The sequence below is a fragment of the Lactuca sativa genome, chromosome 1 (genome assembly GCF_002870075.4).
Source record: "Lactuca sativa cultivar Salinas chromosome 1, Lsat_Salinas_v11, whole genome shotgun sequence".
NCBI classification, from domain to species: Eukaryota; Viridiplantae; Streptophyta; class Magnoliopsida; order Asterales; family Asteraceae; genus Lactuca; species Lactuca sativa.
Window position 1 is genome coordinate 17,488,422 of NC_056623.2, and position 11,423 is coordinate 17,499,844.

An 11,423-nucleotide genomic window follows, 5' to 3' on the forward strand; every position below is an offset into this window, starting at 1 on the left:
TCGCGGTCATTTAATAGTCTAAACGCCTCCTACAGTTAAATTTGAGATCGGTCGAGAATTAGCCAATGGAGTCTAAATGAAAGTTGTAGATCTTGATTTTACCTACGCGTGGATATAAAGAACGTCGAAAACGGAGCTCGTATGCGAAAGTTATGATTTTTCTAAGTTCGGAGGCTGATACGCGATAGGGGGTGACGTGGCACCACCAGAAGGCCACCACATGGACCAACTCGGCGAGTAGGTCCCCCCTACTCGGCGAGTCCATCAGATTTTGCACTATAAATAGAAGTGTCGGGTCTAGCCTTCTCTTCACACCTCCCAAACTCACTTTCTCTCTCTAGTTTCTCTCTCTAGCCTCCCTAACCCCCCTAAAAGCCTAGGTAAACCCCCTAGAACCCGAAGGAAGCCCCAAGACTCCCGGAGTCCCGAGAAATGAGCCTTTCGGCTCGGGAACGCTGCTCCAGTGAAGCCCGGTTTTGCGAAAAACCCGCTGTAAGTGAGCTACGCCTAACCTATCTTTAGTATAGCTTATGTTTTAATATAGTAACATTATTAGGAACTTATAATGAGTATTTGAGATATTATTATGAGTTATATTGAGTATTATTTAACACTTATATAATAATAATAATAATAATAGCTAGACTATTAATTAATCGCAGTTATCGTTAGACTAAACCCTAGTGGTATTGATACTAGGTTTTATCGAAGGAAAAGTGTGTTAAGAGTAACGAAGTGCTGTCCAAGCGTCGAGTCACCACCTACTCAGGTGAGTGCATAGTCCCTTTCATGAACATGATTTTAATACAAGTATTAATTGAAGTATTAATTATATGTTTATATGCGAGTTAATTGATGTTGCCTGAAATACATGTTAAGGAACATACCTGATTATACATGATGATTTAGGATGAAGAGTAAACCTAAATTAACTATGAGGAATATTGGGTAGTATTTTCTTACGAGTACGAGTGACTTATACCCTGAGAATAAAACTTTAGTATATGTCATTGATCCGAGAGCATGGATTAGACATAGTCATTGTCCCTAGTCCGAGAGTATGGATTAGGCATAATCATTGATCATTAATCCGAGAGTATGGATTAGTCATTTGTCCCTAGTCCGAGAGTATGGATTAGGTAAAGTCGTTCATTTCTGATCCGGGAGTATGGATTAGGTAAAACGGCTAACCTTAGGTCCGAGAATATGGATAGTCACGTTGTGAGGATCGAAGGGGTGGGATAAGAGTTGTTATATATATATATATATATATATATATATATATATATATATATATATATATATATATATATATATATATATATATATATATATGGTGAAATGGTATATTTTGTGAGTTTTAAACTATATATATGGTATAACATTGTGGGATTGAAATCCCTATGTACTCACCAGGTTTCCTAACCTGACCCACTAAGTTTATTTATATCACAGGTGTTGATATGGAATGACATTACACTGAGAGATTTAAAGAGATGTAGACCACTAGTGTGAATAATTGTAAGTTCTGTTTATGCTTATGTTTCTGTATTAACGATGACATCCCAAACGTTTTAAAATGAAATAAATATGTTTCTTCGAAAATGTTTTAATAACGTATTTACCATGTTTTTCTGGGAACAAATTCCGCAACATTTTTATGAAATGAAGTACTCTGATTTTTATAAAGCATAAACAAAATCGGTATTTTTTTGCCGTGAAAATGGGGATGTCACATTATGATTCATGGTCCATGTGGAGCTGAAAATATGAATTGTCCATGCATGGTGGATAAAAAGTGCTCTAAAAACTTTGCAAAACAATTCATTAATCATTCTTCTGTAGATCAGAATGGTTTTCCGTTATATAGGCGAAGAAACGATGGTCATTTTGTAGAAAAATCAGGTGTAAGGTTGGATAATAGAAATGTTGTTCCATACAACAAATATCTATTGAAAAGATATCAGGCACATATTAATATTGAATGGTGCAATCAGGGATCTTCTATAAAGTATTTGTTTAAATACATAAATAAGGGTCCTGATAGAGCTACAGTTGCTGTTGTACCAACCAACAATGAATGTGAAAATAATGATGCGGTCGATGAAATAGCTAAATATTACGATTGTAGATATTTATCAGCATGTGAAGCATCATGGCGAATTTTTACATATGATGTTCATTGCAGATATCCTTCTGTTGTCAGACTGCCTTTTCATCTTCTTAATCAACAACAGATTGTATATGGTGAAGACGATGATATTGATGATGTTCTTGACAAACCTTCTGTTGCGGCTTCAAAGTTCACAGCTTGGATGGAATGTAATGCAATCGACAGTGAAGCACGAAAACTCACATATGTTGAATTCCCTACAAAGTTTGTTTGGATATTAAATGGTCGGTTTTGGAAGCGAAGGAAAGTAGGAAAAGCCATCGGTAGAATTCATTCTGTTTCACCTAAACTAGGTGAGGCATATTTCTTAAGGATTCTTTTAAATAAAGTAAAAGGACCAACATCATTTGATGATATTCGCACGGTAAATGGTCAAACACATTCTTCTTTTAGAGATGCTTGTTATGCACTCGAGCTATTAGATGATGACAAGGAATACATTGATGCAATTAAAGAAGCAAGTCATTTTGGATCTGGTTTTTATCTACGCTTTTTATTTGCTACATTGTTGATGTGTAATAGTATGTCAAAACCAGAGGTCGTTTGAGAAAATACATGGGAATATTTGGCAGATGGAATTCTATATAGACAACGACAAAGATTTAAGTCTGCAGGTATAACATTTTTTCTTATTTTTTTTTAAATTAATTTATTTTTATTATTCAACAACCATTAAATCATTATTAATAAAATTATTAAATATCGACGACAAATTTTATTAATTATTTAATATTTTCGTGCAGAATTGTAACTCGGAGTAGATGAACTTAAGAACTTAACTTTGTTCGAAATACAACAAATTTTACTTCGAAACAACTCTACACTCAAAAACTTCAAAAACATGTCATACCCAGATGTTGAATCCGTTTCTTCTTCAAACAATCGGCTTATCACCGAGGAGCTAGATTACGACGTTCCCATGATAAAGAATGACTATGATCGTATGTTTCTTGCATTAACAGATGAGCAACGTAATATTTTCCTAAACATCATGAGTGCTATTCAAGAAAATAAAGGAGGTGTCTTCTTTGTTTACAGTTATGGTGGAACGGGTAAAACTTTTTTATGGAAAACAATATCTGCAGCAATTAGATCTGAAGGAAATATTGTATTAAATGTTGCTTCAAGCGGTATTGCTTCCTTATTATTGCCTGGTGGTAGAACAGCACACTCTCGATTTATAATTTCATTTGAGCTTACAGAGGATTCTTTTTGTAACATAAATCCAGACGGTGAGTTGGCAAGCTTAATAAGAAAAACCTCTTTAATAATTTGGGATGAAGCACCTATGATCCATAAGCATGCATTTGAAGCTTTAGATCGAACTTTTAAGGATTTACTAAGGTGCGTAAATTCAACAATCTCAAATATTCCGTTTGGAGGGAAAGTTATTGTCTTTGGAGGAGATTTTAGACAGATTCTACCTGTTGTTCCGGGTGGCAGTAGACAGAACATTGTAAATGCTTCTTTGAGTTCTTCGTATTTATGGGAACATTGCAAAGTCCATAGATTAACAAAAAACATGAGGCTAACTGTTGGAAGGGATCAATCAGATATAGGAAAAATAAGAGATTTTGCAAATTGGTTGTTGGATATAGGAGAAGGAAAACTTGGTGGTCCGAACGACGGTGAAACGATTATCGATATTCCGGATGATATTCTCATTAACGATTCACATGATCCTATAGGTTCCTTAATTGAGTTTGTATATCCTTCAATTTTAGAGAACTATAGTGATATAAATTATTTCCAAGAAAGAGCGATACTTGCTCGAAAAATGAAGTTGTCCAGGAAATAAACGACCGTTTGCTTAAGAAGTTTCCAGGAGATGAAGTTGAATATTTCAGTTCAGACAGCATATGTGAATCCGAATTTCTCCATGATCAATTTGATGCAAATCTATACTCTCCTGATGTATTAAATGGTCTCAAAGTATCCGGTTTACCAAATCATAAGTTAGTTTTAAAAATTGGTGTTCCAGTAATGTTACTGAGAAATATTGATCAGAAAAACGGCTTATGCAATGGCACAAGACTACAGGTGTTATCATTGGGCAAACGTGTTATTGAGGCACGTATAATAACTGGAACTAATATTGGAAATCGGACTTTTATTCCAAGAATGTCTTTAACTCCATCAGAAAAAAAGATTCCCTTCAAATTCACAAGAAGACAGTTTCCTTTGGCCGTATGTTTTGCAATGACTATTAATAAAAGTCAAGGACAATCGTTATCAAATGTTGGTTTGTTTCTGAAAGATCCAGTTTTTTCACATGAACAATTGTATGTTGCCTTATCTAGAGTTCAGAGCAGAGAGGGATTAAAATTATTAATTTTAGATAAAGATGACAAACTCACAAATAAAACTTCCAATGTTGTTTATAAGGAAGTTTTTCGAAATTTGTAGCCAACTTTTTTGTAACGTCGTTTTATTCAATTTTAGCAAATCACACTTAATTAGGAATGGCAACGGGGCGGGTTCGGGGCGGGGCATGGTTTCCCAAACCCGCCCCGATATCTTTCGGGTTTCTTATCGAGGCGCCCCAATGGGTTCGGGTTTTCCAGTCGGGTTTCGGGTTTCTTATCGGGTTTACAACAATTCATAACGAAATCTTTATTCCGTTTTAGGGTACCCCGATGTCTTATAAAAAATATGTGTTCTAGTCTCCCTTTTAAATTAAAAATATGATGAATCACTTTAATAAAATTAAATCGACGTTATATTAAAAATTATTTTATTTAATTTTAGTGTAATACATCAAAACATAAAAAATGATCGTTCACACCGGATTGTTAATAACTAAAAAGATTTTCCACAGTAAGTATTTTATCTTTGATGCGTGCCATTAACATATATATATATATATATATATATATATATATATATATATATATATATATATATATATAATCGGGGCGGGTCGGGTCGGGGCGAGGATAACCCACTCCCTGCCCCGAACCCGATAACGACCCGTTACCCGACCCGAAATAATCGGGTTTCGGGTTTCCCCATCGGGTTCGGGTTTTTTTGTCATCCCTACACTTAATCCATCATATTACTGTATTTTTTTATAATTACATATTGTTGTATTTTATGTTAATTTCATTACACACATTGGTAATGCATCATATGCATATGTCCAACAAGAATTATGCATAAAAAAAAGAGTTTTCAAAAATCTTCATTCCGAATTAAATACTTCTCATTTACTTTGTAATTAAATACTTACAAATTAAAAAATTTATTGAAATATTCAATATTACAATTTATAAGTTATAAGAATTATTGAAATATTATTTTATTAAATAATTAATTTTTAAATTCAATTTAGAAATAGCACCCGTGGGTTCCACGGGTTTTAACCTAGTCTTCTCTAATAAATGAAGGTTTTTTTTGCCACTTGTCACACTCTCATTCATTTTGCCACATGTCATTTTGTGGTTATTTTGAATTAATTTTTATTCCATATGTAATTTTGTGGTTTTCCTATTTTATAAAATTTCATATGGTATTTAAATTTAATAATAAATGCATATCAATTTCATTAATAAACTTTCCTTATAATTTTAAAATTTTAAAATAAAATGTGATTAATTTGCTTTGATTATTTTATTTAAATGATTTGTTTAAATTTAAAAGAAAAAAAAAACACTTTAATTTTAGTAATTCAATATTTTTCTCATTTTTCTTATAAATTCAAATTTCTAAAATGTTTATATATATTTAATTATTTTAAATACACCCATGTAATACATGGGCTCACACCTAGTTATCAAATCATTCAAAGCTTTTGAATCGGTTGTAACTTAAGACTTTGACCTAGTTTTACCGATCCTTATTAAACATTGCTAATTGGAAAAACTTAAAACTGTATATCATTTGCCCATTCGTATTATCTGTGGAAACTAACTACAATAAATAAGTAGTTGCAAATGCCCAAGATTCAAAGACTGTTGTATCGACCATAAATAATGTAAACATATTTATCAGAAACAATCAAAATTGTTATAACTTCTTGACCCAAGATTTAAAGAAAAAAAGAATTACCTATTTATTTTAGACCATATGACCAACAAGTAATTAATATCAGTCCAGTAGAAAACACAGTTCAAGCCACAGATGCATCTCACCTGCCACCATCACCACTGCTGACATTGCTGTCTCCATCATAATAGCCACCAGCATTACCACCATAGCCGCCACTACCATAACTATTTCCACCATAACCACCACTGTTAAAGCCATCACCGCCACCTGCAACACCAGTGTTCTCACCATCACCACCAAAACCACCATAGGCCCCACCACCGTAACCACCTCCACCAAAGCCTCCACCTCGGTAACCACCACCACCACCCACTTGTGGCCTATCATTTGCATAATTCACTTTAACCACTCGGCCATGTAACTCCTGGAATAGTCAGCTATCAGTATTCTCTTTTGACTTAATGCAGAAAGAACGACTTAATAGACAACACTTTTTTTAATCATCAACAGACTTTTTAATTAAAACATAAAAGTTTTAAAGAGAAAAAAAAAGATAAATACCCTTTGATCCAATGCCTGAATTGCAGCAGAAGCAGCCTCAGTATCAGTGAAAGTAATAAAGCCAAAACCTCTAGATCGACCAGTTTCACGATCCACAATAACCCTAGCTGAAAACAAGAACAAATTTACTCACTTATTGCAATAATTTCTACTACCAAAATTCCATATAAACACAAATGCTTGGATTCGATTACTGGAAATTAACATGAATAATACCTTCTTGGACATTCCCATATGCACTAAAAGCTTCTCTTAAGCTCATTTCATCTGTGGCATAAGACAGGCCTGCAAAAAATAAAGTTGATGGAAATATCAAGATCGACTTCACAAATCACAAATTTGATATTTCAGTTGGGAATTTGAAATTACCTCCCACAAATAGTTTTGACGACGACATGCATCGTATCACTTGAAAAATAGATGGGTTGGCTGCCGATAGTTCATGATTGAACTGCTTGCTTACAGTCTGCCTTACCATGTTGCCCACTTTGTTGAAGAAAGCCATGGTTGTAAGTTAAAACCTAAATCCAGCAAAACAGAGGATCAATGAAGTTTCGCTATATAACATATAACAAAATGATGAAGCTTTGCAGTAAGTTGGTCAAATTCACTATCTTTTGTAAGTAATTTTCAATCTTGACACGAAATTCGATAGACATTATCTTCATAAATCATACTAACTCTTAGAATATTATAAATAAGACTGAACTCCATGATCAATAACAATTTTGCAAAGTACACGGTAAAAGTTCTTAAATATGCAAAGTTCGTGAATTAATTTTCAAAATCAAAATCAGAAAGAAACCCATCCCTCCTTGCTAGCCAAAAGATCCAATCCATCCACGTGTTGATTTTTGTATTCTTTAAAACCACTTCTATTTTCATTTTCAAATTATCAAACTCGTAGATAGTTACAGTAAAAAATATATATATAATGAAAAAAACAAACGAACCAAGAGTAACAATGAGCATATACACAAATGCAATAACCAAATCAAAACATACCTTTGATTCGTTGAGCTTTACTACTGCGTGTTTATGATTCAGAACCCTAAAATGAGGGTTTATGGGATTTTCAGGAAGGGTTTTTTATTTAAAGATACTGGATCGGAGTTGGGGAAGTATGGGCCGTCGGATGGGATGTTCAGGCTTGAGACGTTGGACTTGGACCGCAAGATTTTGAAGTTTTGAACATCTCGGCTATAAGAAGTAGTAATTAACCCTCAAGTTTTGATAATTTACGTTTCAGTCGCCGCTTAAGTAAATTTGTTTGAGAGTAGGGTGTTTGGCTAACTTAAAAAAAAGTCTTTTACCCTACGGCATAAATTAAAATAAGTGCCTACTGTGTTAGGTGAATTGTTTTATTAAGATGTTATTTAAGTGTGATAGATTGACGTGTTTATCAAAATCAATCTTGTTGAATAATAAATAAGTAAGGAATGTGTGTTGTGCACATTTGTTTAAGTTTATTCAGAATTCAAAGTAAACAGGGATGACAAATCGGGCCATCGTGTCGTGTTTTTGTCTGACACGACACGGCACTACAAGGTTTTATGTAACACGAAAACGACACGACACGATCTCGGGTTTTTTTTAAACTAACACGAAAACGAACCAATTAAAAACGACAAACACGATACGACACGAAAAACACGAAAACACGACAAAAAAATGTTTAATCGTGTCAAATTTTGAACGCGAATACGATACGACATGACGTCGTGTTTTTTACACTTGACACGAACACGAATTCGAAATTCAGTTTCGTCTCAATTTCGTTTTGTGTCGTGCATTTTTGTTGTGTCGTGTCATCAATTGTTACCCCTAAGTAGACTATCATTTAGATGTGAAGTCCCTAAACGAACGGGGTCCGGGAGTAAAGCCCCTTGATGGGGTCGAGCTGAAGATAAGTCAGACATAAAACTGTTTTAGGACGATTTTATTGGTTGCTAAAACTCTTTTACCCGAATTTATTATTGTCCTTGTTGAACCCGAATTTATGACCGTTTTATTGGTTGCTAAAACTGTTTTAGGACAGTTTTCAGACATAAACTGTATTGTGACGGTTTTCTGATAACAGAAGTACTTAAGCAAATTTTGATCAAAATTCTAGTAACACCTGATTCAAGGAACTTTCATTTTTGACCCTTGGTATATAAATATTTTGCAAATTTGGTCCCCAAGGGGCAGTTTTGCCAATTTCATAAATCCTGGGAATACACGGGGCGTACTTCTCGTACGCGGGGGGTACGCATGCAGGGACAAACCCTAAAATTTAGGGTTTGGACCCTATTTAAACAACCTAATGACCCATTATCATCTCATCTCTTAGCCTCCATTGCCCTTTGAGTGTCATTTCGAGCTCCTTTTTCGATTGTCTTTTTATCGTTGAGCTCCTATCAACGAGATCTTCAGTTTATCGTTTAGGTTGTGTCGGTTAATAATCGATCGATCTAAAATTTAATTTCCGAGTTGTGTACTGCTACGCTAAATCTTAGAAAAATCATGTATTCCCCAAAATTGGACGTTCTCTATAGGCACGCTCTCAGTTTAACGTCTACTACAACTCTCGTTTAGATTGCTAAGGCTAAAAAGTATTTCATCAAAAAAATACATTTTACGATACACGAAGTCATGTCAATTTAATCGCGAAACTTCTACGGGTTATAACTTCTCAGTTATAAGTCGGATTTCAACGTTCTTTATATGTACGAAATCCTTGTGACATATGCTATAACTTTAGTTAGGATTGTTTATTCTGAATAATCTTTTATCAAAAAGTCATTTTTAACGCTTATTATCTCTAAATTGACTAGCCCGAATATGACGATGTTACACCTCAACGGCAACAATCTTGTGGATCTCATCATCACTGACACTCGACCTCTCAGGGTCGATGGAGCCAGAAGCTCGAGTAGCCACCATACCGAAACAGACAAGAAAAATCATCATAAATCAAGCTAAAGAGCATACACTAACACCCACACACTCCTACAAGTTCCTTAGTTCGTTAAGATTCCTTCTTGAGTCGTGTACGGATCCGATGTTTTTAGTAGTACGGATCCGATACTACCTTCCACACCATCTTCGTTGCCCTCGCCATTTGCTTCGTGCATGTCAATTGTACACAATACGAGACTCGATAGACACTCGAATAAATGACTTCACCTCAAGTCCACAACCAAACAATGAACAAGAAGAAAAGCTAAATCAAACATTCTAAGGCTATAAAATCCTAACTATATACAATTATATAGCATACACCAAGTAGTTATCAATGTCATATTCAATCTCATAAGAATGAACTCTTAGGATAAAGGCATCACAAATCAAGCAACATTATCACACCATTCTTGCACGATCCTTAGCTTACCACTAGTTAGCATGCAATTCTACCGGCTCATAAAATATAAGCTATGCACTACTAATATTATAAATTGAGGTATTTTGGGAAACTACCGCTCGAGGTCTGGTTGATTGTACACACTGCTTCATTGGGTTTTCATCCTATAAAAATCTTCATTTATTTGATAAGTTTTTATAAAAATATTCATATCCTTAGTTTGAGTTTGTAATTACCCTGAGGTTCATCCAAATACCTCAAACCAATGTTGTAACGACCCAATTTTTCACGTCCAAAAATTTCATTTTTTATTAAGTGATTTGCAAAACATTTATAACATAATATCATCCAATCATATCGTTTCATAAAAACATGTATCGTGTTTGAAAACCGAATCGTAAGAACATAATAATGTCAGAGTACAAATCCCAGAATAACTCATAGTGCGGAAAACAAAGTGTGTGTATGATGTGCCGCTACTGCGCCAGCTCCTTCCCCTTAGCTGAAGAGGTACCTGAAACCAAAACTATAAATTGTAAGCACGAAGCTTAGTGAGTTCCCCCAGCGTACCACATACCATACAGTCACATAACATACATATTGTCGAGCAATTATGGGGTGCCCGACCTACCCGATACGGCCATTCTGGGGTGCCGACCTACCCATGCGGCCATTATGGGGTGTCGTCTTACCCGTGTCAAGACATTATGGGGTGTTGACCTGCCTGTCGGTCCTAACAACCGAACCTCGGGGACTATTCCACCCCCTACTGCTACTATCACATATATCGTAACATAAACATATTATCAAACATATATGGGATGTCCGAACTACCCTTCGGTTCTAACGACCGAACTTGGGGACTATTCCCCTCCTACTACCACCATCGCATATAACATATCATGCCAACATATAAACATATCATCACGTACTGTCAGACATATTTGAGGTGTCTGACCTACCCTTCGGTCCTAACAACCGAACTCTACTACTATCACATATAACATATCATGCCAGCATATAACATATCAGGTAGTAGCAAACCTATATGGATATCACAAAGACAAACATCTAACATACGACTCCTACTGGTGGGTCGGCATTGTGGCCGTAGACCCACCGCTACTGGAAGGTAACTCATCTTGTAGTAGCTGCTGATCTGTACGAGAATCCTATGATTGTTGTCGCCGCCGCTCCGGAAATCCTCCGGCTATAATTCCCACAAAACACTTAGTCATACACTACTAACTGCACTCAGGGTAAAATGACCATTTTTACCCCTGACCAAGTCAACGTCAAAGTCAACTTCCAGTTGACCTGACTCGCCAACTCGCCGAGTCCCTATCCTTCCATTTGTCC

The 11,423-nt window shown here is 35.3% G+C and overlaps 3 protein-coding genes across 3 annotated transcripts; 2 read left to right on the forward strand and 1 right to left on the reverse strand.

Annotated features, from left to right (window-relative positions):
* The first annotated feature begins 1,784 nt into the window (after window positions 1-1,784).
* LOC128127016 (uncharacterized) lies at window positions 1,785-2,720 on the forward strand. The gene has a single exon (XM_052765201.1). The coding sequence runs from the start codon at window positions 1,785-1,787 to the stop codon at window positions 2,718-2,720; it is 936 nt and encodes a 311-aa protein (XP_052621161.1).
* A 294-nt stretch (window positions 2,721-3,014) lies between these two features.
* Window positions 3,015-4,579, forward strand: LOC128127017 (ATP-dependent DNA helicase PIF1-like). The gene is made up of 2 exons (XM_052765202.1): window positions 3,015-3,861; window positions 3,957-4,579. The coding sequence occupies exons 1-2, from the start codon at window positions 3,015-3,017 to the stop codon at window positions 4,577-4,579; spliced, it is 1,470 nt and encodes a 489-aa protein (XP_052621162.1).
* Window positions 4,580-6,112: 1,533 nt separating this feature from the next.
* On the reverse strand, window positions 6,113-7,895 carry LOC111910496 (glycine-rich RNA-binding protein 3, mitochondrial). Its single transcript, XM_023906332.3, has 5 exons — window positions 7,727-7,895; window positions 7,091-7,242; window positions 6,938-7,006; window positions 6,722-6,828; window positions 6,113-6,584 (listed from the first exon to the last, which is right to left on the reverse strand). Exons 2-5 carry the CDS (start codon window positions 7,224-7,226, stop codon window positions 6,300-6,302), a joined length of 597 nt encoding a protein of 198 aa, XP_023762100.1. The 5' UTR covers window positions 7,227-7,242; window positions 7,727-7,895; the 3' UTR covers window positions 6,113-6,299.
* Between the last annotated feature and the right edge of the window lie 3,528 nt (window positions 7,896-11,423).

Excerpts from the sequence above, each read along its gene's own strand:
- LOC128127017 (XM_052765202.1), top strand. The coding sequence starts at position 3,015 with ATGTCATACCCAGATGTTGAATCCGTTTCTTCTTCAAACAATCGGCTT. Across the intron at positions 3,862-3,956 it reads CGATTCACATGATCCTATAG|TTGTCCAGGAAATAAACGAC; the intron begins GTTCCTTAATTG and ends CGAAAAATGAAG.
- LOC128127016 (XM_052765201.1), top strand. The coding sequence starts at position 1,785 with ATGGTGGATAAAAAGTGCTCTAAAAACTTTGCAAAACAATTCATTAAT.
- LOC111910496 (XM_023906332.3), bottom strand. The coding sequence starts at position 7,226 with ATGGCTTTCTTCAACAAAGTGGGCAACATGGTAAGGCAGACTGTAAGC. Across the intron at positions 7,007-7,090 it reads GTCAAAACTATTTGTGGGAG|GCCTGTCTTATGCCACAGAT; the intron begins GTAATTTCAAAT and ends TATTTTTTGCAG. Across the intron at positions 6,829-6,937 it reads ATATGGGAATGTCCAAGAAG|CTAGGGTTATTGTGGATCGT; the intron begins GTATTATTCATG and ends TCTTGTTTTCAG.